Raw genomic sequence first — 24096 nt, forward strand, 5'->3', positions numbered from 1 at the left:
AAACTATTACAGCAGGATGTTGGCCACTCATACTAGTTCGCAATGTTAGACAAGTTAGGAAAAATTTCTACAGTGAGGCCTATAGGAACAGTACATCAAATGTAGGAAAGGGGCTGAGAAATATAAAGATGAACTATTTTGGAACGGATTTGTTCTCCTGTTTCAGTGAAGTGACTTATTGGGGGGGGGGGGGGAAGAGAGGTGCCTCCTGTGAGTTCAAATAAACTGTAAGGGAATGAGTATTAAACTACAGACTCTTGAGTGGTAGCTTTGTCTTTCTACAGGAGCCAGAAATCTTGCTGACGTTACAACAGGGAGTGTTGGTGATACAGAAAGGTTATGGGAATTAGCAAATTATTGTTTGGCTGCAGGAACCATGAGAGAGCAACCTTGTTGAAACAAAGCAGGTCTAGGTCTTGCTGTCTAATCACCCTGTATACGTTAATAGTTTTACCCAAACAATGGTTAAAATGGTAAAAACAACCTCTTGGACTGCTTTATCAACTCCACAAATGTAGTTCCATTTAATAAAATACAGGAAAACTTTGATGCGGTTTTAAGTTCCACTAAACCTGTTCAATGTCATTTATATCTAGTAAATATATATCTAGTAAATGAAAACTATTTAAATAAAAAATGGGCAGAACTAAAATATTTACTTGGGTCACTTTATATTGCTTCTTTAGCTTAACAAGCAGAAGTTAGCTTGCACGAGTCCCCCAAATAACTTGAAGAATCCTGAAGTAAAAGGGCTTTGTGTGGGATTTCTAAATAGGTCCCCCTTTCCCTGATTCCTTATGGGTACTTACTGTCACTAACTGTAAAGATGCTGGTCTAGATCAACAAAAAAATGGGATACATACACAAGGCTACGTGTTTCTAAATATGAGTGAGGCTTCCAAGTTCTGGAGAAAATATTTCCGAGAATTTCAGGGACATCTTGAAGGGAACAAATATGCCAGCTGTAGGTGCCTAGTTTGGGGTTTCTACAAGCTTACTTTAATGAGTGTCAGACTCTGTCCCTGGAAGACCAGGTTTGAATCTGCTGCAGGAGCTTGCTGAGTCACCTTGGGTGGGCTAGTCACCAAGGTCAGGATTGGTGAGGATAAAACAGAACAATGTGATCTGTTTTGGGTCCCCATTGCAGAGAAAGGTAGGATATTAATAAATAAATAGTATGTTAATAGTGATAGCCAGTGTGTTATAGTGGTTAAGAATGGCAGACTAATCTGGAGAACTGGGTTTGATTCCTCATGAAGCCTACTTGGGTGACCTTGGGCCAACACCTCTTGCTTTGAAAACTACGGGGGTCACGAGAAGCGAGCTGTGACTTGATAGCACTTTCCACCACCACATGTCAATGGTAGGGCGCACTGGGGCAAGGAAGGGCGGCTTTTTCTCTACCTTCGACTTCCTGTTTGAGAATTTAACAGTTGGTAGCACTATTCAGAGTTACTCCAGCCTCAGCGGGTGGAAATCAATGGGCTGAGGCTGGAGACAGTTCGCAGAAGACTGCAGGGTGTTAAGCCTAGTACGAAGCAAGTCTGATCCGAAGCCGACCCCCTCCCCCACCCCCACCCCCCAGGTTGCTGCTGGGGTTTTCAAGGCAAGAGACGTTCAGAGGTGGTTTGCCGCTGCCTGCCTCCGCGTCACGACAGCGGCATTCCTTGGAGGTCTCCCATCCAAATACTTGCCAGGGCGGCCCCTGCTTCGCTTCTGAGGTCTGACGACCTAGTCGGTTTCCTCGAGTGTAAATCCCAGTCCCGACCGCATCCCTGAGCTCGTCCCCTCTAGGCGGGACAAATCCCTCCGCAGCCACCGCGGGGAGGCGGCGTCGACCTGTGACCTCAGCTCCGCCCAGGGACGCTCCGCCGGGCCTTTCCCTCCGCGGCAGAAGGAAGCCAGGCCGGCCGCGGGCGATGCTGGGCGCGGCGGGGCGGCAGGTGGTGTGCGCTCTGTCCGGTGGGCTCGACAGCGCGGTGGCGGCGCTGCTGCTGCGGCGGAGAGGTGAGGCTACAGCGGGGCCTCGCGCAGCCGCCTCGCCCAAACCGCCCGGCCAGGGGGAGGCGGAACATTCCCGCCCCGCAACTCCGTTTCCCTCACTAGCCGCTTCCCCGACCGGGGAGGAGGGAGCCTCTCTCGGAGTATGCGCAGCGACGCATCCCCGCGCCCTCCTCTCTTCCCTCAGAGGAGCGTTGCTATGGCGTCTTCGCTGTCCTCTCACGCGTTTAGTGCCTCTCCGCCCCAGGAATGTCAGAGGGGCATCCCCAAGATGGTGGGTTCCCCCCCCCTTGGGAGTCTGTCCCATAGAGTTTAAAGAGACTTAATCTCAAGGAAGTGAGTTGAACACGTCCGTGCCACCTGGAAAACGAATAACGATGTACCCCAGCATTTCCTCAACTAGCGCCCACTTCTTCACGCGCAATGGACTAGGCCGTTGCCCCCCCCCCCATCTCTATGGATATAAGCGCTGCTTATGAGGGTACACTGCAGTGCATTTGTCCAGCCCAAGAAAGCTTCTACTGGGGTAAAAACCTGTGAGAGACCTATGTGATAGACTCACATACCTGTCCCTCTGAGAATGGCTTGGGCATTTTACTTGGGAGTAAGCCCCATTAAGTGCAAAGGGCTTACTCTGGAGTAAGCATGCTGAAAATTGCAGTGTTAAATGGGTGTGTGTGTGTGAATCTGGCCTGTCATGGCTTTTCCGAAGGGATTTGGGATTGTAATTCTGTGACCTTGTTTTTTTTGCTGTCAAGTCACAGCTGACAGGGATTTCAAGACAAGAGACACTGGGATGTAGATTGTCTGTTAAAGGTTAATCCCCTTCTTAGTATCAAATGATAATGACTACTTCGTATTAGTGTCCCAGCAATTGTTACGCAAAGTGTAAAGTTTTTGTTTCAGTAAAGGTTCAGGCTGCATTGAGAGCAGATATGGTATAGTGGTTAGGGCATGGGAATAGCATCTGAGAGGCAGGTTCAAAACTCCACAGGGTTGCTGTGAGAATAAAATGGGGTAGGGGACCACCCTGAGCTTGAAAGGAAGGCTGGGATAAAAATGTAGTTGGTGGGTATTCTTTTTTTTTTTTTTTTTGCTGTTGTCACAGCTGACTTATGTCTACCCTGTAGGGTTTTCAAGGCAAGAGACATTCAGAGGTACTTTGCCATTGCCTGCCTCCACATCATGCCCCTGGTATTCCTTGGAGGTGACCCGTCCAAATGCTTGCCAGGGTCAAGGCTGAGAGTGTGTGGCTGGCCCAAGGTTACCCAACAAGTTTCCATAGCAGAGGGGGGATTCAAACCTGGGTTTCCCAGATCCTAGTCCGACACCTTAACCACTACACCACGCTGGCTCGCGGGTGCTCATTAGATAGGAGTTAAGCACTCCAGATATTAGTTTCCGTGGTATAACTAGAGAGCAACAGAAGGGGCCATTATTTTAATCTTAAATTTAGAATCTTACATGACTTGCTACATGACTTGCTACTGAATAGGATTTTAAACTTTAATGGTAGGCAGAGCAGTAGCGTCTGTTCTGAGAAAAATAAACTCAAAAGTTCAATGAAGTTGCTGGCCTTAAGTAACTTCTGCTTTTTCTTCACAGAAAATATTTTGATGTAAGGTAGTGATAAGTATAATGCTTATGTCCCCAGTATCTACTGATGGGCTTTCCCTGCACAGAGGCAGTGTGTGTACAGATTATATGGGGTGAGGAGTGCAAGACATGGGATGTGCATATCTGGCTGCCCTTTGGGATGGCTTTTCACAAGATCACTTGTCTGGTGGGCAGGGGGTAAGGGAGAAATGTGGGCCCTTCCTACAAGACTTAGAAGGTCAATGCTAATTTGGTGCTGCATGCAAGGGCACCCTTTTTATTGGAGACTGATTGTGTATTGTGTTCATGGAACATGGAGTATGTGTATGATCTCATGTTACAATTTTAATAGTATATCATCTCGGTTTATGTTGGTTGATTTCTGCTGTCTTTCATCCCACCTTACTGATAATGAGAGGAAGGGGAAGAGTCCAAGCTAGAACTGTTAGTATTTTATTGTAGTCCCAGAATTATGTATGAAAAAGTTGTGTTTGGGAAGGGGGTTGTGGGGGTTGCTCAAATGTTGTTTGTGTACATTAGCATCTGTATACATCAGAAGTGTGTTCCTAGGCATGAGAAGAAGTAATTAAGGTATGCAGTTTTCCAGCTAGTACATTCCCCATTTTGTATGGTTTTCTCTTCTTTTTTGAGGGAGGCAGCAATGCTAATTGTATTATAAAGGTGAGGTGTTCCAAAACAGTCAGACCAGGCTCAAGTTTGCAGAGTTCTTGTACCATTTTTGTAGTGAAATACTGACTGCTGTTCTCATTTGTAAGGATGTTTTAGGTCGTTCTTCACACAGAATAATCCGTACTTGCTTCACTCTCTTCTCCCACCAGGATACCAAGTGACTGGGGTGTTTATGAAGAACTGGGATGTTCTGGATGAAAAGGGAATGTGTTCAACTGACAAGGACTGTGAAGATGCTTATAGAGTTTGTCAGATACTAGACATTCCGTTTCATCAGGTTTCCTATGTAAAAGAATACTGGAATGAAGTGTTCAGGTAGGAGAGTTTTAATCAACAGTTTGCTAAAATAAAAGTTTGCATGGCTGTGAACAGTAAAGATGGGGTCTCAAAAGTCATTTTGGTGTGCATGAAAGTTTCTGCAGGTGCTCTGGGGTTTCTCCCCCCGCCCCCAGTTGCAGACCCTAATTTGTCAGAGGTTAAAGCTCCTCCATGTTTTGGAAATGGAGGTAGAGTCTGATCAACTTTAAACTTTATCACTTTAAAAGCATAACTGCATCATATATAACTCAGCAACTGAGTCATCAAATAATACTTTGATATATTTGTTAGCATTTTGTTTGCTTCTCAACAATATGTATTTGCGCACTGATAAATATGGAATTGCAATCCATCAGAGCCCCCCTCGGTCACTCTCTAACTTGAGAAAGCATGTTGGACAGCATGATCTTGCATCTTTGTGAAATTTCCTTAGGGGTAGACTCTGAATAGATTTTTTCCCTATGTGCCAATGTGTGGAATTAGGAAGGAATTTGTTCACTGCAAATTAGCTGTCCCCAGCAAGCTGGAGTGTTGTTGTTTTTTGCTTTATTTGGAATTTTTTTTTTTTTGGCAAGGGGACTGAATTTTCCCCCTGTACCAAGAAGCTTGCCTCACTTTATTAAGACATTGTTTGATCCATAGGGCACCTTATTTTGCAGAAACAGCATCAGTGAAACCCAGTCAGGGAAAATAGCTTGCTCAACCATTGTAATCTTGCTCTGATCACAGTACAATGAATGAAATAACTGTTTTTGTGCAAAACATTTAGGATTAAAGAGAGAGCCTTCATGGCAATGTTTAGGCAAAATCCAACCTGGCACATGGCACAATTGTCAAATATTTATAATCATTCTAACTTTTTTTTACAGTTACCTTTTAAATGAATATGAATTGGGGAGGACCCCAAATCCTGATATCCTATGTAACAAATACATCAAATTCAACTATTTCCTGCATTATGCTTTGGATAACCTTGGTAAGTTATTTCCAAGCAGGCCTTCTCTACAATATAGCAACATCTGATATAGAAGTTAAAATATTTCTGAAATTTAAGATTGGGACAAAACAGGTATGAAAGTAATGTATTTTCACTTCCCTATACAGTGTCCGGACTGTATAAAGACATCACAAATAAAGCATGGCATGTTTGCAACAAAAATGAGATAGGACACCCTTTGGCTCATAGGCTTCCTCCCACTCACAAGTGATACTAAGATTGTACACATCTGAAAACTGCAGTTTCCTGACACCTGAATAGGGCTCTTTAACAAAGTACACTTTTTGGGGGGCCTACAAACTAGGATTTTAGCCAGAATGTTGTTTTTAGTCACATACACACACACACATGAACACATAAAGCTGCCTTCTACTGAGTCAGACCATCGGTCCATCAAAGTCAGTATTGTCTACTTAGGCTGGCAGCAGCTCTCCAGGATCTCAGGCAGAGGTCTTTCATATCACCTGCTGCTTGATCCTTTTTAATTGAAGTTGCTGGGGACTGAACCTGGGACCTGCTGCCAAGCAGAGGCTCTACCACTAAGCTTCAGCCCCTCCCCAAGTCTTGGGTTGCAGGCAAGAGACAAACTGGAGTTTGTAAAAGCACCCAGTTTCAATGTCATAACAAATTGTGGTTAGTTCAAAACTAGGAAGTCTTCAGTCTTGGTCTGTCACAAGGCGGGGAAAGGGCACATACAACCCTGACAATTTCAGAGGCCAAACTAGTAATGCTGTGCTGGAATCAGCCCTTGTGTTTTTGAAGAACAGGCTCAGGATTTTAAGATCAGCTTCGTGTCTTTCAGTAGCTGGGTTAGCAAAGGAAAAAACATATGGGTCTCTGTTAAAAATACATCCTATAGCGATATATTTCTGGAGTCTTTGATAATGTGCATTTTATTTATTATTTGTTTGTTTGTTTGTTTATTTATTTAATGTGCCAGGAGCTGATGCAATTGCAACTGGGCATTATGCAAGAACTTCCCTGGAAGATGATGAAGTATTCCAGCAAAAGTACATACAGAGACCACAAGGACTTTTCAGAAATCGATTTGAAGTAAGAAATAGTAAGTGGTCTCTTGCTTTTATCCAGGTCTTCTATTTTTGTGCGATATCCAGCCTTCTGCGGGCTTGTGGAGTGAGGCTTTCCTGCTTCCCTCTCCTGCTGCAGCCCTTTGAATTTTTTTGCCCTAGGATCCACAGTGGATCCACAGGAACAACGTAGGAGGCAAAAGGAGGGGGTGGGAATTGGTGGAAACCACCAGTCCCTCTTCTGCGAACAAGAGTGCTGTTCTCGAAGAGGAATTGTGCATTTGGATTCCTGCCAATATCATTTAGCACAAGACACACTGAGATACAGAATTTCATAAAAGGCTGCTTGTACACCTTGCAAGAGACTTTTATAACAACAGTACTCAAAAAGAAAATTGAAGCAGAGCCAATAATTATGTTACTTCATCTGGTGAAGAAATTCTGGAAAAGCTGTTGGTTAGTACTGCATGTTGTAGACTTTAATTAGGATGTTTGCTATTGAATATCTCTTGAACTAAAGTTCAATTATTTCTATATCCTTTTTTTGGATTGCTTTGTATGACTCTTTAAACCATATCACTTTTAGTTGATTCTGTTGTTTTTGGTACAGCTCATGTCCACAACAAATCAGCTAAAATTGGCTTGAATGTGTAATGCGATCAGAAAAGACTACGTTGCAAATGAGAATCCTCAGTCAATTTTTAATTCTGAAACAATGTTTTCTATGCGTGTTCCTCCATAGGATGAATTCTATGGTGTCTCAAACAGATTGTAGGTGTGCTGTTTGGTTGGCAAAGGTCAAAATCCAGAGAAAAGGCATTGCTATTACAGCAGCTTTTCCATTGCTGGTTCCTTTTACCATTGAAAATCAGAGCCAGTTGTATTCATTTCCATAGTCCCCCACTGGAGGGCTCATAAGCACATATGGTATACCAGTGGGGGGAGGGAAAGCTTGGTGTATATGAACTGAGGGGTCTTTTTAGGTGGCGAACTTCAGGTGTCTGCAAATAATTGGTGGCTGATGGAAGAACAATTTAGTAGGCTATGTTCTTTTGACAATTAATTAGAAGACTGAGAAATAAATATCCTACTATACTTGGAGGGAAGGCAACCCTGAGTGTTAAGACCCCCCCCCCCAATTTTATACACCCCCAAAAAATTATTGGATGTAACTTTAACTTTTATGCAATTGTAAGACACTTTTTTTTTTTTTGCTGACATCCCTTGGGGGGGGGGAATACTCTTGCATTGGAGTAAATACTGTATCATGTTTGTTGCAGACAGAACTATTTGATATATCCTCCATTGAATTGGAAAATATGAATGCATGAAGCTGCCTCTTCCTGAATCAGAGCATTGGTTTGTCAGTCCTGTCTATTCTGACTGGCAGCAGCTCTCCTGGGTATTAGGCAGAAATCTTTCACATCCTGATGCTTTTAACTGGAGCTGCTGTGGATTGAACCCAAGGCTTTACCACTGAGCTTGTATTTCATACTTTAGATGGAAATATAATGAACTAAATAAGTAACTATGGCAAACCATGTAGGAACGCAACATTATTTTGCATCTCTTCCCTTTCTTACTTTGCAGATATAAAACTTCTTCAAGGCGTTGATCAGATTAAAGACCAGACGTTCTTTCTCAGTCAGATTTCACAAGAAGCTTTGCGAAGAACCATTTTTCCTCTAGGAGAGTTAACCAAGGACTTTGTTAGGAAGATAGCAGCGGAACATCACCTTCATCATGTGCTGCAGAGAAAAGAGGCATGGTAACCCTTACAGTCTGATCCTCAAAGTGCCCTCAGGGTAATCGTTATTGGATGGGTTTTGCACAACCATATAGCTGTTAAGCCAATTCTAGTCACCTGTACTTATTTTAGATGCATACATATATATAATTAACATGGGCCCATCATCATAAACAAAATCCCTCATAAGTAAAAAATGATTCATAATAAGATTGGTTCTTTAATTCCTCAAAATATAAATACACACACAAGTTGCTCAGAGTAGCTCACAGAACACATAAGGAGAAATTCCCTCTATAGTCTTATCATTCCAGAACATTATGAACATAGCCCAACGTTCCATGAATTTATTTGAAGTATCTGAAGTTTCTTAATGTTCTTTGGTAATAAGTTAACTCTTTAAGCAATACTTTTGCCCAAACAGAATTCAATCAATCTCTTGGAGCTAGAAGGTCATTTTCTTTCATCTAGCAACTGTAGGAAGGGTTAAGACAGATTCCAAATCTGACAAAACAACATAATCTATAATGTAACCCAATAATATAACTTTTGGATTATGAGGTAAACTAATATTTAACATATTAACAAAGTAGATTACAGAATCCCCAAAAATCTGTATTTTTACACAGATCCAAAAGATATGAATGTTTAGTTACCTTTTATTTATATTTATCAGGATATATCTTAGCCTATCCTACCACTCCACAGAGAAGAGTTTAGTTTTTATTTGTTAATAAAAATATTTAAACCCCACCTTTCCTTTTGGCTGGAGTTTCTCTAACAGAACAGCCACTTCAGTTGGAGGAAGGCTTCTTAGACTAGAGGAAAGCTACTTGTAGGATGTTTAGATTCCCCCCTTCACTTAATTATTCTGGCTCCAAACACCTGGTGTAGGCTGGGAACTGGAGGAGAGTTTGACTAAGGCAGTATACCTGCCAAATGGTAACATGGGTGAGTTCAGGGAGGGCAGAAATCTCCTTGAAGCAGTAGGACAACTGTTCACTGGAGCTTGATTTGCCATACACGTACAGACTATGGAAGTGAGGTTTTGTGATGACCCTTCTGACTTTCTGGGTTTTAAGGTATCATAAGTTAGATATCATTTTTGATCCTTCAGCGTTTTTTTAAGAAGAGCTTGTTCAAACATTAGGATTCTAGTAGAGATGATGCTTAAAGAGTTGGATCCAGCCAGCTTTTCTGCTGGTGAAAAAGGGTCTTCTTTGTCCACTCAAAAGGCTATGTTAGGAATCAAGGGACATGAATGGAGAAAAGGTCATTGGCTCACCAGGATTTTCCCCAGGGGTCTAAATGACCAATCCACCCCTGAACCGATGGTTCCCATGCTTTTATATTTATTAGTTGCCTTTCTTGCTTACGGAGCTCAAGGCAGCTTACAAACATAGATAAAACACATAGGATAAAATACATCAAAAACAAAATTTAAAATTACCACTCAGGACTGCTACTAAACCAAATGCAGTCCAAAATAAAACTCTTCAGCTGCCTTCTAAAATTTAGTTTTGAAATTGTATCAGAAGAAATATGTTGCACTATGACTTGTGATCACAAAACCTTTAGTGAGGATATAATCATTTTCATTTAATTTAGGTAGCTAGCATGGTGTAATTTAAGTGCTTCTGCTTGCGTGTGTAGAAGTCTTCTGTGAGATCTAACCTGTGATATATAGTTTGGCCTCAAGACTTTAAACATATCTATGGTTTTTATGCTGTTCAGAGTCTATTTTTGTTTGTTTTATTTTAGAGTATGGGAATCTGTTTTATTGGAGAAAGGAATTTTGAAAAGTTCATTCTGGAGGTAAGTGGTTACAGATATGTGACATTTATCAATCTGTCTTGGGAGGGTTTGCTTTGTTTTGATTTTCAGGTTGTGGCCGGCAAAATGAGTCTTCACATATTTCTTTGTCTTGTAGTACTTAGAGCCACGCCCAGGCAACTTTGTTTCCATTGAAGATAACAAGGTGATGGGAACACACAAGGGTAAGCAGGGGTTTAATCACTCCTCTACCTCTAAATGTCACTCTTAACTTGGAGAAACAGGTTAAGAAAAGAAATCTTGCTGCATGTAAGGGATTTATGAATATGGTTTCCCGCTCTCTGAGCCAGTATTGCAGGAAGTGGAAGCAGGCTCTCTCCCTGCCTTTCATGTGCTGTTCCAGCTAGCAGAGGATTAGAGCTTCAGCCCCGAGGCTTGTAAAGTTGCAATCCCCTGTCAAATCCATCTGGCTGTAGAAGCCTCGAATTAGATAATGAGCTGTTACGCCGTTTCATTCTTTTACCTAGTTTTGAGCCTTTCATCCCCTTAAGACAAATGGTGAAGCAGCATAAATATCAACATGCTTAAGGAAGGAATCTCTTAACACTGGAAATTAGACGTGTAAAGGGAGAATCGGGGTTTTCTGAGAGAAGGGAGAGAATGCAACTACTGTGAGATGTGGGCTTGGCCTTTGCCAAGGTGATGTGAAGAAGAGCATCCAAGCCATGTAGCTTTGCCTTGCACTTCTCATGGATGCAGAGGAAGCCCTGGGACTGATTCTGCATACATCACCGGGGGGGGGGGTTGGGGAAGCCGTGATATTCCTTTTGGGAGGAAAAATTCAGTCTTGACGTCGACAGCCAGAGTTTGATCCTTTCTTACCTCAGTGCATAGATAAATGTGGTACCAGTTCTTCAAGTCGCTTGTGATGCTGGAATATGTATTCACAAAAGATGCAGGAGAAAATGTTTAATGGTAAAAGTCATCCCATGATCACATTGCTGTTATGGTGTCTACCACATGCTCACAGATTTCAAATGGGTGAGTCTAACAATATGAAAACAAGGCCTTTGATTGGCATTTCCAGGTTTGGAACCAGCAATTCTTTTCCGCTAAGTGAGGCGTCTCACTCTGGCAGAATGAGTCTTGCTTCACTGAAGGATGATGTTCACTTAACGGATGGAAGTTGTTGGATCCAGCCCATAATATCTATTGTTTTTTTACTACAGTCCTAATTCACCTGAGAGTGAGTAAAGCATAATGGCTAAGACTGTGATAGGTGAGCTTGGAATCTCACCTTTGCCTATTTTCTTAGGCTCTCCACTCGCTGCAATCTGCAGCATGGAAATGCTGGCCTGTATAGTGCAGTCCTATGTGGAGGTTCTTTAGTCCAAGCCTGTTGAAATCGGGGTTAGGCTGGAGTAACCCTGCAGAGGATTGCACTGTTAGAAGGCTGTGATAAGGATTACTGAGATGATTGCCTATGAAGCATTGAGCACTCTTCAGATGTACTCTGTGAAATAAATGACCATATGGAAGAAAGTCTTCCCAGGAATCTTTTGGACTTGCTTCAGGAGTGGGGTATAAATTAAGATCTGTTTAAGACTTGGATGTCTGCTTATTTTACTTTTCACAGCCAAAAAGGTAGCTTTGACTATTGTTTTTAGTATCTGAATTTGATCCCTCTGTACAATTTTTCAGCAAAAAACCACAACCCTACCACAAAATATGAAGTCCGTGTCCTCTCTGTCCTCATTATCAGTTGGTATATTATGTATGTGTCTGTGTGTGTCTGTGTGAGTGTGCATTTAAAGTAAGATTGTGAGTTGAATTCTCCTTAGTGGCTAAATAGTTGAAGTTGCTTTTATAATAACAGAGCATACTTTTCAGTCTTTGCTGAAGTATAGTGAAAACATCAGACTACCACAGCAATGTTGCAGAATATGTGTGTCTGTTTGGGCCTTTGTAGACTGCATGGCTACTGATTGTCAGCATGCATAATGTTGATAAAAGTACTTTTTTAGAAAAGGGATTTGGGCTCTCATAGATACAGGATTCAAAGGCTGACTTTTCTTGATGTTTCTTGGATTTTCTGAATTTTTCACTAAAAAAAATTAGGGAAAAATGTTTGAGTCAGTAGAATTGTTTTCTGTGTGGGAAGGATTCCAGTGGAAAATGGTTATTTCTGCTGTAACAGTCTTAAGCAACATGCTACATTTTTCATAATTGTTACTTTTCCTGCCTAGGTTGGTTCTTGTACACATTTGGCCAGAGAGCTCGGATTGGAGGCCTCCGAGATGCATGGTTTGTGGTAGACAAAAACACAGCCACTGGGGATGTCTTTGTGGTAAGTTTGCTTGTGCTTGCGCTGTTTGTGATTCCTGGCCGAAAAGAATGTGGTTGTTACGGACCTAAGATTCGTAGCTATTGTATACAGAAAAGAAACAAAAGCTGCTTAAGTGAGTTGGTGTCAAGAAGTTTTATTACATCCTGTTTCTACTGGCTTTTGATTAACCAAAAATTGAAAAAAGGTTGTTGGCATTGAGCACCCAACATATGGCAAACACTGTAAGAAATAATCAGTTTCCTTGCTCCAAGGCAGTTGAGTTTCATCTTGGAAACAGCAGAGATTAATCTTACATAAATGTTTTATTCTGCTTTTGTATAACAACAGTGGTCCAGTGAAGGTGTAATTAGTGTTAACTGTGGTTTGTTACCTTAACCCTGGTTTAAAATCCCAAACATATATTGAAACCATGATTTAGCTTCCCATACATTCCCCAATGAAATCTGTTTGTCCCCTTGCAAAAAGAGAGACTGGAAACGCCAAGAAGCTGCCTGTTGGCACAGATACCACACTTAACCATGGTTAAGGCAAACTGATTTGCAAACCACTCAAAAGTATTTTCTCATATCCTGGTTTGTAGCCAGTTGTAACCATGGTTTGGTGTTTAGAATCCATGATGAATTAAGGCTAAGATACACAAACCAGGGTTAAGCATTTTGTGACCATGGGTCCAATGACTGCCTTTCACAGAAAACAAAAGCCCTGGTAATAGCAAACAAGACAGAACAAAGTCATTTTAGTCTGAAAAGCAACTCTCAGTACTTTAGATTATCTTATGTTACCAAATCTTTAAAAAACTCTTGTAAAAAGTTGCATGGTTGCAGGGGTGTGTACTGTCCATAGTATCTTCAAAAGTACTGTGAATGAGAAATATCTTGAATGATGCCATCGTTAAATTTGAGACTTTTGAGGTTTGGATTTGAAAGTCAACAACAGGTTTGAAACAAATCCACCAAAGTAAAATTGTCTATAAGAATGCTTGCACACAAATATTTATGTATTACTTTTGTATTTTCCTTTTCTTCCATCATGGAATGTGTGTTTATTGGGCTGCCATTCAAACAGTGATCAGACCCAAGTCCTCTATGGAGCTTTTTTTCTGAGTGGTTGCCTGGAGGCCATTTCTGATTTGCTCCAAGTGGATTGATTAGAGAGCCCCGTGCATATGGCCATTCACCCATCTGCACTATAATGGCAAGAGATAATTGGGCTTGATATCTGCGACTAGGGATGACTATATGAAATAATATGAAACATTATGAAATAATATGACTGTACGAAATAATCCCAGGCAAATTAGTTTATCTCAAGTTTGTTCAACCCCATGTTTGCATAATGAGGATAAAAATGAGCTTTATACGACGCTGAGGACTGATGAGATGAAAGTGGCAAAGCACTTTGTGTGTTATGTTCCTATATTAAGAATGCCCCATAATTGTGACAGTCAGGTGTCCAGACAAGATTTTCTAAGTGAGCCCCCACCTGCTGGAATTGAGGAGGTTGGCCACAAAGAGGGAACGCCTGCTTATGGAACTCCAGCGGAGTTTCCCCTTGCCTTACCAGGCCAAAACATTCCTTTCCACCCAGGCTGTTAAAAGATTTTTAAACAAATCAGTGATCTTTGTTTGCTGTTGTTTTTACTGCTTCCTGTATGCGAGGGGCTTCATTTGAATCTCCTTTTCTGGTACCTGATGCTTTACAGTCATGCTTTGGATCCAGTGCTAGCTTTTTTCCTGTAATGATCTGGCTGAGTTGTAAATTCAAACTTGTTGCCATTTGAGGCCCCCTCTACAGATCACCCAGCACTCTACAGGGATCTCTTGCGGACAAACAGAGTGCACTGGATCGCTGAAGAACCACCCGCAGAGCTGGTTCGGGACAAGATGATGGAGTGCAATTTCCGCTTCCAACACCAGATGGCACTAGGTGATGAGGCTTGGTTAATTTCACAAATCTTGAAATTATGTGAAGGCAAAGGATTTTTTGTGTAATAGATATGTTTTTATGGTAGTAGTACTGGCTGTTTGTAAAAGTGAAGGAGAGAAAATATTAATGCACAAAAGATTTGTCAGATGAGATAACAGCACCTCAGCAGTATCTCAGTGTGATGTACTGGTTAAGGGCAGCAGACCCTAATCTAGAGAACCAGGTTTGATTTCCCACTCCTACCCATGAAGCCTGCTGGGTGACCTTGGGCTAGTCACAGTTCTCTGAGCATTCTCAGCCCCACCAACCTCACAAGGTGCCTGTTGTGGGAGGTGTGGGAGGGAAGGCTTTGAGACTCTAGAGAAAAGTGGGGTATAAAAACCAATTATTATTATTCTTCTGTCTAATTTTGATGGAAATATTTTTAAACCATTTGTCAACTTCTATGTTACTTAATATTTTTAGAGCCCTGCACATTAACTCTAAATCAGGACGGGTCTGTGTGGATGACATCGGCCAAGCCAATAAGGGCTCTTACGCCAGGACAGGTATGTATGGGAATGATTGGGGTGTGCCTCTTCTGTGATCTGCTTATAGTAGTTGTGTTCCTATGAACTTTAAAGCAAAGTCCACTTCAAAACCACTGGGTCTTTTCTCCTAGCTTAGGATTTTGGGCTGATCTGTTCAACAGGTTGGGTGCAAAGAGTCTGGAGCAGGTAGAACCTTGCCAGAACATATTTGAATCTCCCAGATTAGTTTTATCTGAACTTGTTTTTTTATCATAATTTTGATTTGGCAATTAAATATTTAGGATAAATAGGAAAACCTCAGCATGTTGCATTGGTGAACTTTAAACTTGAGACTAAATTTAGCTTTTTGATCCTAGGAAGCTTTCCCTGGCTGATAGCAACTCCCTCTGTGTGACCTGTAGATCTTTGCTGAGTTGAGTAGGATTTACTCTCAAGTAAATCTGCAGGATGATGCAAGAGAGGTCATGGTTCAGTGGCAGAGCACATGGTTTGCAGGTTCAACTTCTGACTTTCTCCAGGTTCTTGAGCAGTGATGCCATGAAAGATCCTGGCTGGAGATCTTGGGCAGCTGCTGTCAATCTGGGCCAAGGGTTGGCTCTTTGTGAGCTGTTTTGACAACTTGTTTGTATAAGAAGGTATACATTTGAGGCTAAATAAAGACTCTACAATTGCAGCCTTTTCTAGACTTCTGATTCCTGCCTCCTCTTGTGGAAGCAAAAGGAGGAATTCTGTTATAAAAAATACACAACCTCTTTCATAACTAAGAGGCAAATGCTCAGTATACTAGCTAAACTGCTGTTTTGTTTCAGCCTTGAGGTAGTATTTACCCATTTATTTGTGTGAGTCCAACTGAAATTATGAGATTTATGTGTAAATAGCCAGGCTCAGGATTAGAGTCACTGGAAACAAGTTTCCCTTTGAAAGCATCTGCTTTTCAGCAGAGTCTCATCAGCTGCAAAAACATTTTCCTGGGAGTCAGCCCCATTGAATAAAATCACAGATCCTCCACCACAGCTAATTTTTTTTTTTTTGCATTTATCTCGAGTGATGTCTGAGCCTCCATCCCCTTGAAAATGTAAGTTGCACTTGGAGTGTGGCACATTTTTACTGAATGATTTGCAGGACAAAGTGAGGGTGGTATGGTGGAGAGGACTGCTGTGCTGATAAATCAAGAAATGGTTGTGCGCCTCTAGTTTGTTTTATGCACATGAATGGGCTTGCCAAAACAGGCAAACTGGGCAGGTTCCCCGGAGACAGGGCTGGCATCAGCATACCCAGTGCGGCAACTGCTGAGGCCGAGGTCTTCCAGTAGTGCTCCCTCCTCTTCCCTGCTGCCCACCGGCTTGTTGTGAGCCCTCCCCCACCCACACTCCCGTCTGCACACGCTGCACAGTCCTGTCGGGGGAGGGCTATGCCGGGGGTGGAAAGCAGCAATACTCCCAGCAGCAGGGCTCCTAGCTGCACGCTGCCCATCGCAGGCAGGGAGGGTAGTGCAAGCACTGGGAGGGCTGGAAAGGGAGCAAGGGGGTGGAAAAAGGAATCGGGTGTGCTGCTGTGGAGGAGTATGCTGCAGCCACACCTAACCTAGTAGGTAGTCCAGAGTTGCGGGGGGGGGGGGGCTGAGAGAATTCCAAAAGGTGCCTACAGAAATGAAGACTGAAATCTAGACTTAGTAGTTTATTTATTTGATTGGGAAAACTTCTGTGCTGCCTGGGCACAACCAGTTCCAGGTTTTGGTGGACCTTAGTAAGAGTGCCCTGGGCTCCCCTCCTCTACCTACCGCTGTGGCCCCACTCCCACCTGCCTGCCCACCTTCTCTGTCCTTGTCCTCTCTGCCTGCTGAAAGGCTGGTTGCTGTTTGTCTTCCAGTTTGCTGTTTTCTACAAGGGAGACGAATGCCTCGGCAGTGGGAAGATTCTGCGATTGGGTCCATCGCTGTGTACGTTGCAGCAGGGCAAGAACAGGGAAAAGTCTGCAAGGAGCGCGCCAGCGGAGGACGTCAAAGTAGAGCCAGCCACCTGATGGCAGGCTTAAAATCCAGTTTGGATGGCATGGATTTTTCTCATGGAGCGTATGCCTGGACATTGGTTCTGTGGTCAGCTGTGATTAAAGATCATGGTTTTAAATATACATTTATATATAATTTAAAATGTGCATAAATTATATCAGTAAGCAACACAGAAGATATATTTTCCTATCTTTTAAACTAGTGGACGTGGTACGCCTCCTCAGCTGTAATCCTTTGGTGTTATAAAAACTGGATTTATGAGTATAAAATCTAAAAGAAAAATGAATTTCTTCTAAAAATACTGCCTGATACAGAGAACGACTTCGAGTCACGCGAGGAGCTTTCTCTAGTTTTGTAGGAGTTTTGACTACAAAAAAATAACAACCCAGCTGATTCCCCTTGTTGCATGTCAAATTCTTGAAATGCTCTTCTCTCAAAAACAGTTTGTTGCTCCCCTCCCCCACATCGATGTAAGGAGGTCTCCTTTACGAGCTGCCCAAGTCTTGCCTTCTTGGGCTTACAGGCCTACACTGTCAAAGTTCTTTGGAGCTTGCCACGAGTGTGTGGAACGTCTTGGATGTATTCAGTGGGTCTCCTCCCACTTTTGTCCCTCTGAACATTAGCCTCCTCCCTTTCCACACCCCATGCCGCAAGCTTCTCTTTAAACTCTGGGGAATGTTCTGATATGAATAGAAGAGGGAGGATGTGGTTCACAAATTGGAGGGGCGAGAGGGAGGAAGTGAGGCAGGGTGGGTGTGGCTCTCAGGGAGGCTGCTGTGTTTGGCCGTGTTTTCAGCCCTTCCCCCATTCACTGGTTTCATAATATCCCATAGACTGTAGAATGGCCAAATGTCCCTTTATGTGTCCCCTTCAGCAGTGAATCTCTCCAACCATGAAAGACTTCCTTTTCCTTTTTTTTTTTTTTTTTTTTGTAGTTGTGCAGTGCTTTATCTGGATAAGACAAAATGTGATCACTGAATTGTTTGCATTATGTGAGCCTGATGTTTCCTGCAACCGTGCTTTAAAATGTAAAGAACTTTAATGAAAAGCCAGAATCTTTCGAGAACCTCTGGGAAAGGCCCACGTTAATGTACAGCTCCTGTTTATGTGACCCACACATATAAAATGGGCAGAGGAGGCTCTGAGCAATGTATGAACATCAAGTCAGAACAAGCTGTTCTTATATGAAGACCACCTAAGTTGATTTTACAGGTGTGTGTGTGTTTTTTTCATAGCAAGTGGTTTCAACAGAAGCAAAACTATGTGACCATCTTTACTGTAAGAAGCATCTGTTGTGAGCACAAAGCTCTATCAGCGCAAGACTTCAATAAAGCCTCTATCCCCCCCGCGCCTTTCCCAGTTCAGGAGAGATTAGAAAATCTCTGTCAGTTACAATGTTCCTGAATTTTGAATGGCCTAAGTTAATATGTAACAGTGGCCTGGTTTACACAGTATTTTCCCGTAAAGGAATCACACCTGGCTCGAGAGCAGGAACATCACAGTTTGGGAGCAGGTTCTCTCCCTTGCTTCTTAGCAAACCTGGAGGCAGGGCACATATTTATTTGAATGCAATACATGGCTGACCTTGAGAGTTCAAAACCAGTAGAAAGGATCCTGGAAAAGATGCCTCTCAGGTGATCTCATGGCAATGAAAGAGCAGTGGAAACCTGACACGTAAGTAATCTGCCCAAGGCTACCTAATGAAAGCAAGTTCCAGTGTTGCTAAAAATGACACCAGTAACATGGGAATTTCCTTTACTGCAACGACTGATCTTACATCTACGTTCCCACACTGAAAGCAGAGAATGCAAAAAAGGTTGCTCACTTGCTCTTGCACACTTTTTAACACCTGAGGTGATGGACCACTCACCCTTCATGGAGGAGATTTTTGAGCCCATCTACTGTGCTTCCAGATAGGCTGGAGCACCCAGCCATGGTGAATTTGCCCTGCCTTGTCAGAATTCCAGTGCAACCCAGGTAGCCTGGTTGATGCAAGAGTCAACTAGCTGACAAAGGGTCATCTGACCCAAAAATACTGGTGTCAAAGAGCCTGTCCATTGATTAATTGATTGTCCAGGGGGTCATGTACTGTCACATTCAGGGTCTTGCAGGCAGCCATGGTGGAGGTCAAAAAACCCTTAGTGCTGAATCCACCTACAATGGAAGCCACCCTGTTGGCCTCTGTGGGAGACTGTTTCATTCTGCTCCCTTCTCTGAAGCTGAGTTTTATTTTCAAGCTGTGCAGGAGCTGTCCCTGTCTTCAGTAACTTCTAGATTTTACTGAGGTCTCTCGCTTATGTATTAATGCTTTAAAGCTTCCAGTACAGTTTCAGGGTATTATCTTGCTTACAGAAGAATGCTTGTGAAGATACTTCTGATGTGGAGGCTCAATGGGAGGACAGCTGTGCTTATGTTAAGGCAAAGCACAATGTGTTCTAGGAAGCCTTCGGCATTAACTATTATCTGTCTTTGCAAATGTTAGTGTAAGGCTTAAGGAGGGAGGGTGCATTGGTGTGTTTTAGCATTACTGGATGGTAGCCAAAATTACAGCCACCCATGGTCATGGATTATAAATGGGAATATTTTAATCAGAGCTATAAGAAAGAGAACTAATTTCAGTGGGGTGGGTCAGTGGTCCCAGCCTTTGAGGTGGGATATAAATTGAAATCACAGTGAAGGGACTACATAGGTTCTCAACCATCCATTCACTGCTGCCCATCAAGTAAACATTGAATTCCCCCCAAGCCCAAGTTAAATGTGAAAATGTTAAAAACAACAATCCAGCCAAGACAACTTTATATGTTTATTTACGATACATGCCGACAAGGGCTAAACAGGTTCTCAAAAACATGTCAGCTTTTATTGACTCTTATTGGCCTTTCTGGAAGCTCATCACATAGACTTAAGCTGATTCAGACCTGAACTGCAAATTCTGAATTCTCATGCGTGTGCTGGCTCAGTGGTACTCAGTGGCTTGCAAGCCACATGTGGGTCTTTGATATGCCACCTGCGGCTCTGCTGAGCACCATTCTCCTATGTGGCACTCATCCTGTCTCAGGAAAGCGGTAAAGCCATTGCCCAGTAGGGCTTCCATTCGGTAGGTGGTTCCCACCTCAAAACAGTCGCCCCTGAAAGGACTGGAGGATGGATAAATTGTGAGCCTCCCTGAGGTCTGGACCTTGTATCATGGATAGAAGGGCTGATTCTTTTCAACAATCCCCCACCGTTCTCTGCAGCCTGTATGGTCGCATCCTATAAGTTTGCAACAGAAGATCTATTTTACTATGCCTTGAAGACTTTTGATAGCATGCGAAACAACAGTGGAGCCAAACAATACTGAGGGATGTGGTTTACAAGGGCAGTGCACGCGAACAAAAATGCAAATGATTGATGGCATAGTCCCATCTCGTGCCCTTCCTCCAACAAGTTTTGGGTGATGTATGGGGTTCCCCACCATCCTGACAACAACTCTGTGAGGTAGGTTTGATTGAGAGGGCGACTGGCTCAGAGTTATCCAGCAAGCTTCATGGCATGGTTGCCGAACAGTCAGGATTTCCATGTTGCTTCTTGTTATCCACTAAGCTGGCCTCTCTAGTGTAGTTGAGTGGCCCTTTTTATGCCCTACTTTATGCTTTGGCAGTTCTTGGACTAAGTTCATGGGGAACCTTTGGCCACTTCTGCTTTCTTGAGAAATTATTATCTGCCTGGTTTAGCTCCAAGAGTCCAAGCTGCTCTTCTGGGAATATCTATATATCTAATAGTACACCCCCCATCTGCGGATATCCATGGATTGGGGCCACACTGACACTAAACAGATTCAGAACAAAAACAAACCAGGTTTGCAGAATATAAATCTTTTTAAAAAAATCATAGAATAGAATCATAGAGTTGGAAGGGACCACCAGGGCCATCAAGTCCCACCCCCTGCACAATGCAGGAAATTCACAACTATCTCCCCCCCCTCCAAACACCCCTAGTGACCAGAAGATGGCCAAGATGCCCTCCCTCTCATCATCTGCCTAAGGTCACACTGGCCGGTTTAAATTCCTCCCAAAATAAAAGATCAACGTATGTGCAAGCACAGAGAACGTACTTACCATCCTTCTGCAGAACTGGCAGTGAGGGTGTCTAGGAACCACTCCATGCCTGACCGTGGTGGTGGCTGAGTCTAGGAGCTGCTCCAGACCCAATAAGGGTATCCAGAAGCCACTCTAGGCCCCAAACATTTCCCAGGCACAACAGCTGCTGTAGCCGGGCCCAGAGGCAGCTGCTGAGGCCTGGAGCTGTGCCGGATTCAGTGACAGTGGGGGAAGGATGGGATTCCCCCCACTGCAAGTCTTGTGGGGCCCCCCAACAGCAAGAGAAAATCAAGGTAAATGGGTGGGAGAAAGAGAGAGTGGATATTGACAAGAAGGAGAGGAAGGGATTGTCAGAGAAAGGAGGGGGAGAAATAGATTGATAGAGAAAGGAAAGATTGACAGAGAAGGGGGGCAAAAGAGAGAGTGGGTAAATTGACAGAAGGGGAGGGGGATAAATAGGGGAGTAGATTAACAGAAGGGGAGAGGCGAGAAAGGAGGAAGATTGTTAGAGAAGGGGAGAGAGGGTTTGAACCTAAGGGGATGGAATGACCTTCCCTGCAAGTTTCTTGCGGGTCCTCCATATTTTCCCTGCTCTATGTGCAAGAAATCAAAACCTGTATATTGCATCCATGTTTGATAGGATTGTTGAATTGGGGGAGAGGGTTATTCTTTTAGGTTTAAATTTGCTCTTGATTACACATTTTCCCCCTCCCCAGTTGTAGGCAATTCATCTGAATTAACAAAAAATATTTAGACAGGTTCAGACAAATTAGTGCAAAGACTTTTCTTAATGCTATTCTATTTCAAAGCCCCTACTGGTGTTAATTCTTTACTGTGTCTCACTTTCGTACTGATCTAGAGCCAGAACTGATCTCAAGCTCTCACTCACAGCAATATCCTGGAGAAGATGGTGATCTTCTCATGCACTGGAGCCTACAAATATATATATTTCAACAATTCCATTTTCATAATTATGACAAACAACTCCCCACTATGTGTTGTATTTCTGCAAAACAGCATATCTTTAAGTTTTTTTTAAAAAGGTATAGGGTTTTGTTAACATTTGCAAAAGCAATCTTTGTCATATATTTCTGAAATTGTAGGCAGTACTGGCTGAAATTCATCTGGATTCTAACAGCAGAGAATGGATGACGAAATTGTCCAAACTGTTTTTGTTTAACTTATTATTGATTGAACTCCCAAGATACAATGATCACTATAATTATGAACCTTAATCTGGCTTCTTAATGTTGGTCGTTTTATGACTAGCAAATTTTTCAGGTTCATGTTTTGAGACTGGAGTCCTTGCTGAATTAAGTGGGTGGCAAAAATCCTATTGGATCATTCCCCAGGTTATTCTTTCTGGAGCAATTAAAGGTAATTTTCTTTGCCAGTTTATTACATTGCTTTCTAATTAACCAATTAAAGCAAATGTTGATACATGTGTGTAGTTTGATAGCATGTTGATACATGTGTGTAGTTTGACAATAATTAACAGAATGCCGTTAATAGGAAGTTGTTGATGCCCCTGCTGCTTATTAAGACTGGGAAAACCCTGCATTCTATGACTCCTGGGTGCCCAGAAGGCAGATTGCTGAAGAATTCAGAATACTCTTTCAGCCCAGTTTTTCTGCCACTGGGCTGGTTTGTGCACAGAATGCAAACAAAAAAGTAAATATTACGTGAGAGTTAAGGAGAAAGCTTGTAATTGGCTGACCCAGTCTTAGAATATCAACCAAGGTACTCATCCTAACCACAGCAGAAAATCCCATAGAAATAAAAGGGACAGTATTAGAATTGGATGGTAAAATCTATTCCATGATGATACAGTGGCATCAACAGTGCCAGATTTTAAGTACTTTCAAGCTGGCTTATATCACTCATGCTTCTTATCATGCTCCAACTTGGCTCCAGATAACGATTATATGCCAGAGATTGCAATCTGTGCTTTACCACATGATTACTGATGCTACTGATTGCACACATGTTTTTCCCAATGCAATTAACATAATATGTGGATTCACTTTTAAGATCAGCATGATGGTAACTTCTCTAGTAAATTCAACTAAATGAAACAGGACTGTGTCTGGGTCAGACAAACACCTGGGGAGGGAATTATCTTCTACTAGCAATATTTAAAACAAGTTCTTTCAGAATATAGTCAGAGCAATCTAGGTCTAAAAATCAGCTGGTGAAACAGTGGAAACAAACTTTCTCCCCATGCATCCCTCTTGCCTGGGTGTTAAAGAATATTCTTTTCCTTGAGAGTGAGAAAGTTAGCATTCCAGATCATGACAATCACTGCCATCATACATTCTGCTTTCTAAACAGACCATCTAGGAAAGGTTTCTTACCAGGGTGAATGCCAACATACAGGAGACCCCTATGCAAATGTCTGCAGCCGGGATGATTTTTCTGCTCTACCATTTCCATTATCAATTTTGTCTGCAGCTTACACAACCCACTCACTGCATTTTAATTCTTGTCTGAGAAAGAGGGAATGGGATGCTGTAGAATACTTGTCACTCACCAGGGCACAAGGGTTGTATCACGAAGCACTCATTGGGAACCAAATGGCAACATAACATTTTGATCCTGCTGGAAAGGGAGGAACAGAATGCCCTCCCCCCATGTTTATAATCGGCCACCTCCTTGGCTTTTGACCATGTCCACTAAGGGCTGGCCAGAAAGAGGAGAGAAGAGCCATGGGACAAGCTCAGTGTCACTTGAGCAGATGGCTTCTCCAAGTCTAGGATGAGCTTTCTGTCAGAGAAGGTGCCAATAAGAGCTAAGTGCTTGGCTGCTTAGCAACTCTTCATCGCTTATTCTAAGAAACTGAGATCTACTCTGCACAGAGCTGGAGGATTTAAGCAAGGGCCGCTGGGGTTGCCAAACTCTATACTGATGTGTGTGCAGCCAATGTCAGAGGAAACGGTTCTTTTAACTTGAGTTTAACTTTGGTTTACATGCAAAAAAATTCAAATTGATATTCTATATCAAATGTGCTGCAGAATCCTCATTAATAAAAGAAACAGAACTAGTCTTTTGAACAGGGG

The 24096-nt window shown here is 42.6% G+C and overlaps 1 protein-coding gene across 1 annotated transcript; it reads left to right on the forward strand.

Annotated features, from left to right (window-relative positions):
* Window positions 1-1919: 1919 nt before the first annotated feature.
* On the forward strand, window positions 1920-16975 carry TRMU (tRNA mitochondrial 2-thiouridylase). Its single transcript, XM_056846981.1, has 11 exons — window positions 1920-2007; window positions 4437-4602; window positions 5475-5581; window positions 6543-6665; window positions 8221-8393; window positions 10139-10192; window positions 10308-10374; window positions 12397-12497; window positions 14279-14423; window positions 14889-14971; window positions 16823-16975. Exons 1-11 carry the CDS (start codon window positions 1920-1922, stop codon window positions 16973-16975), a joined length of 1260 nt encoding a protein of 419 aa, XP_056702959.1.
* The last annotated feature ends 7121 nt before the right edge of the window (window positions 16976-24096 follow it).

The sequence above is a fragment of the Euleptes europaea genome, chromosome 3, assembly GCF_029931775.1.
Source record: "Euleptes europaea isolate rEulEur1 chromosome 3, rEulEur1.hap1, whole genome shotgun sequence".
Taxonomy (NCBI): Eukaryota; Metazoa; Chordata; class Lepidosauria; order Squamata; family Sphaerodactylidae; genus Euleptes; species Euleptes europaea.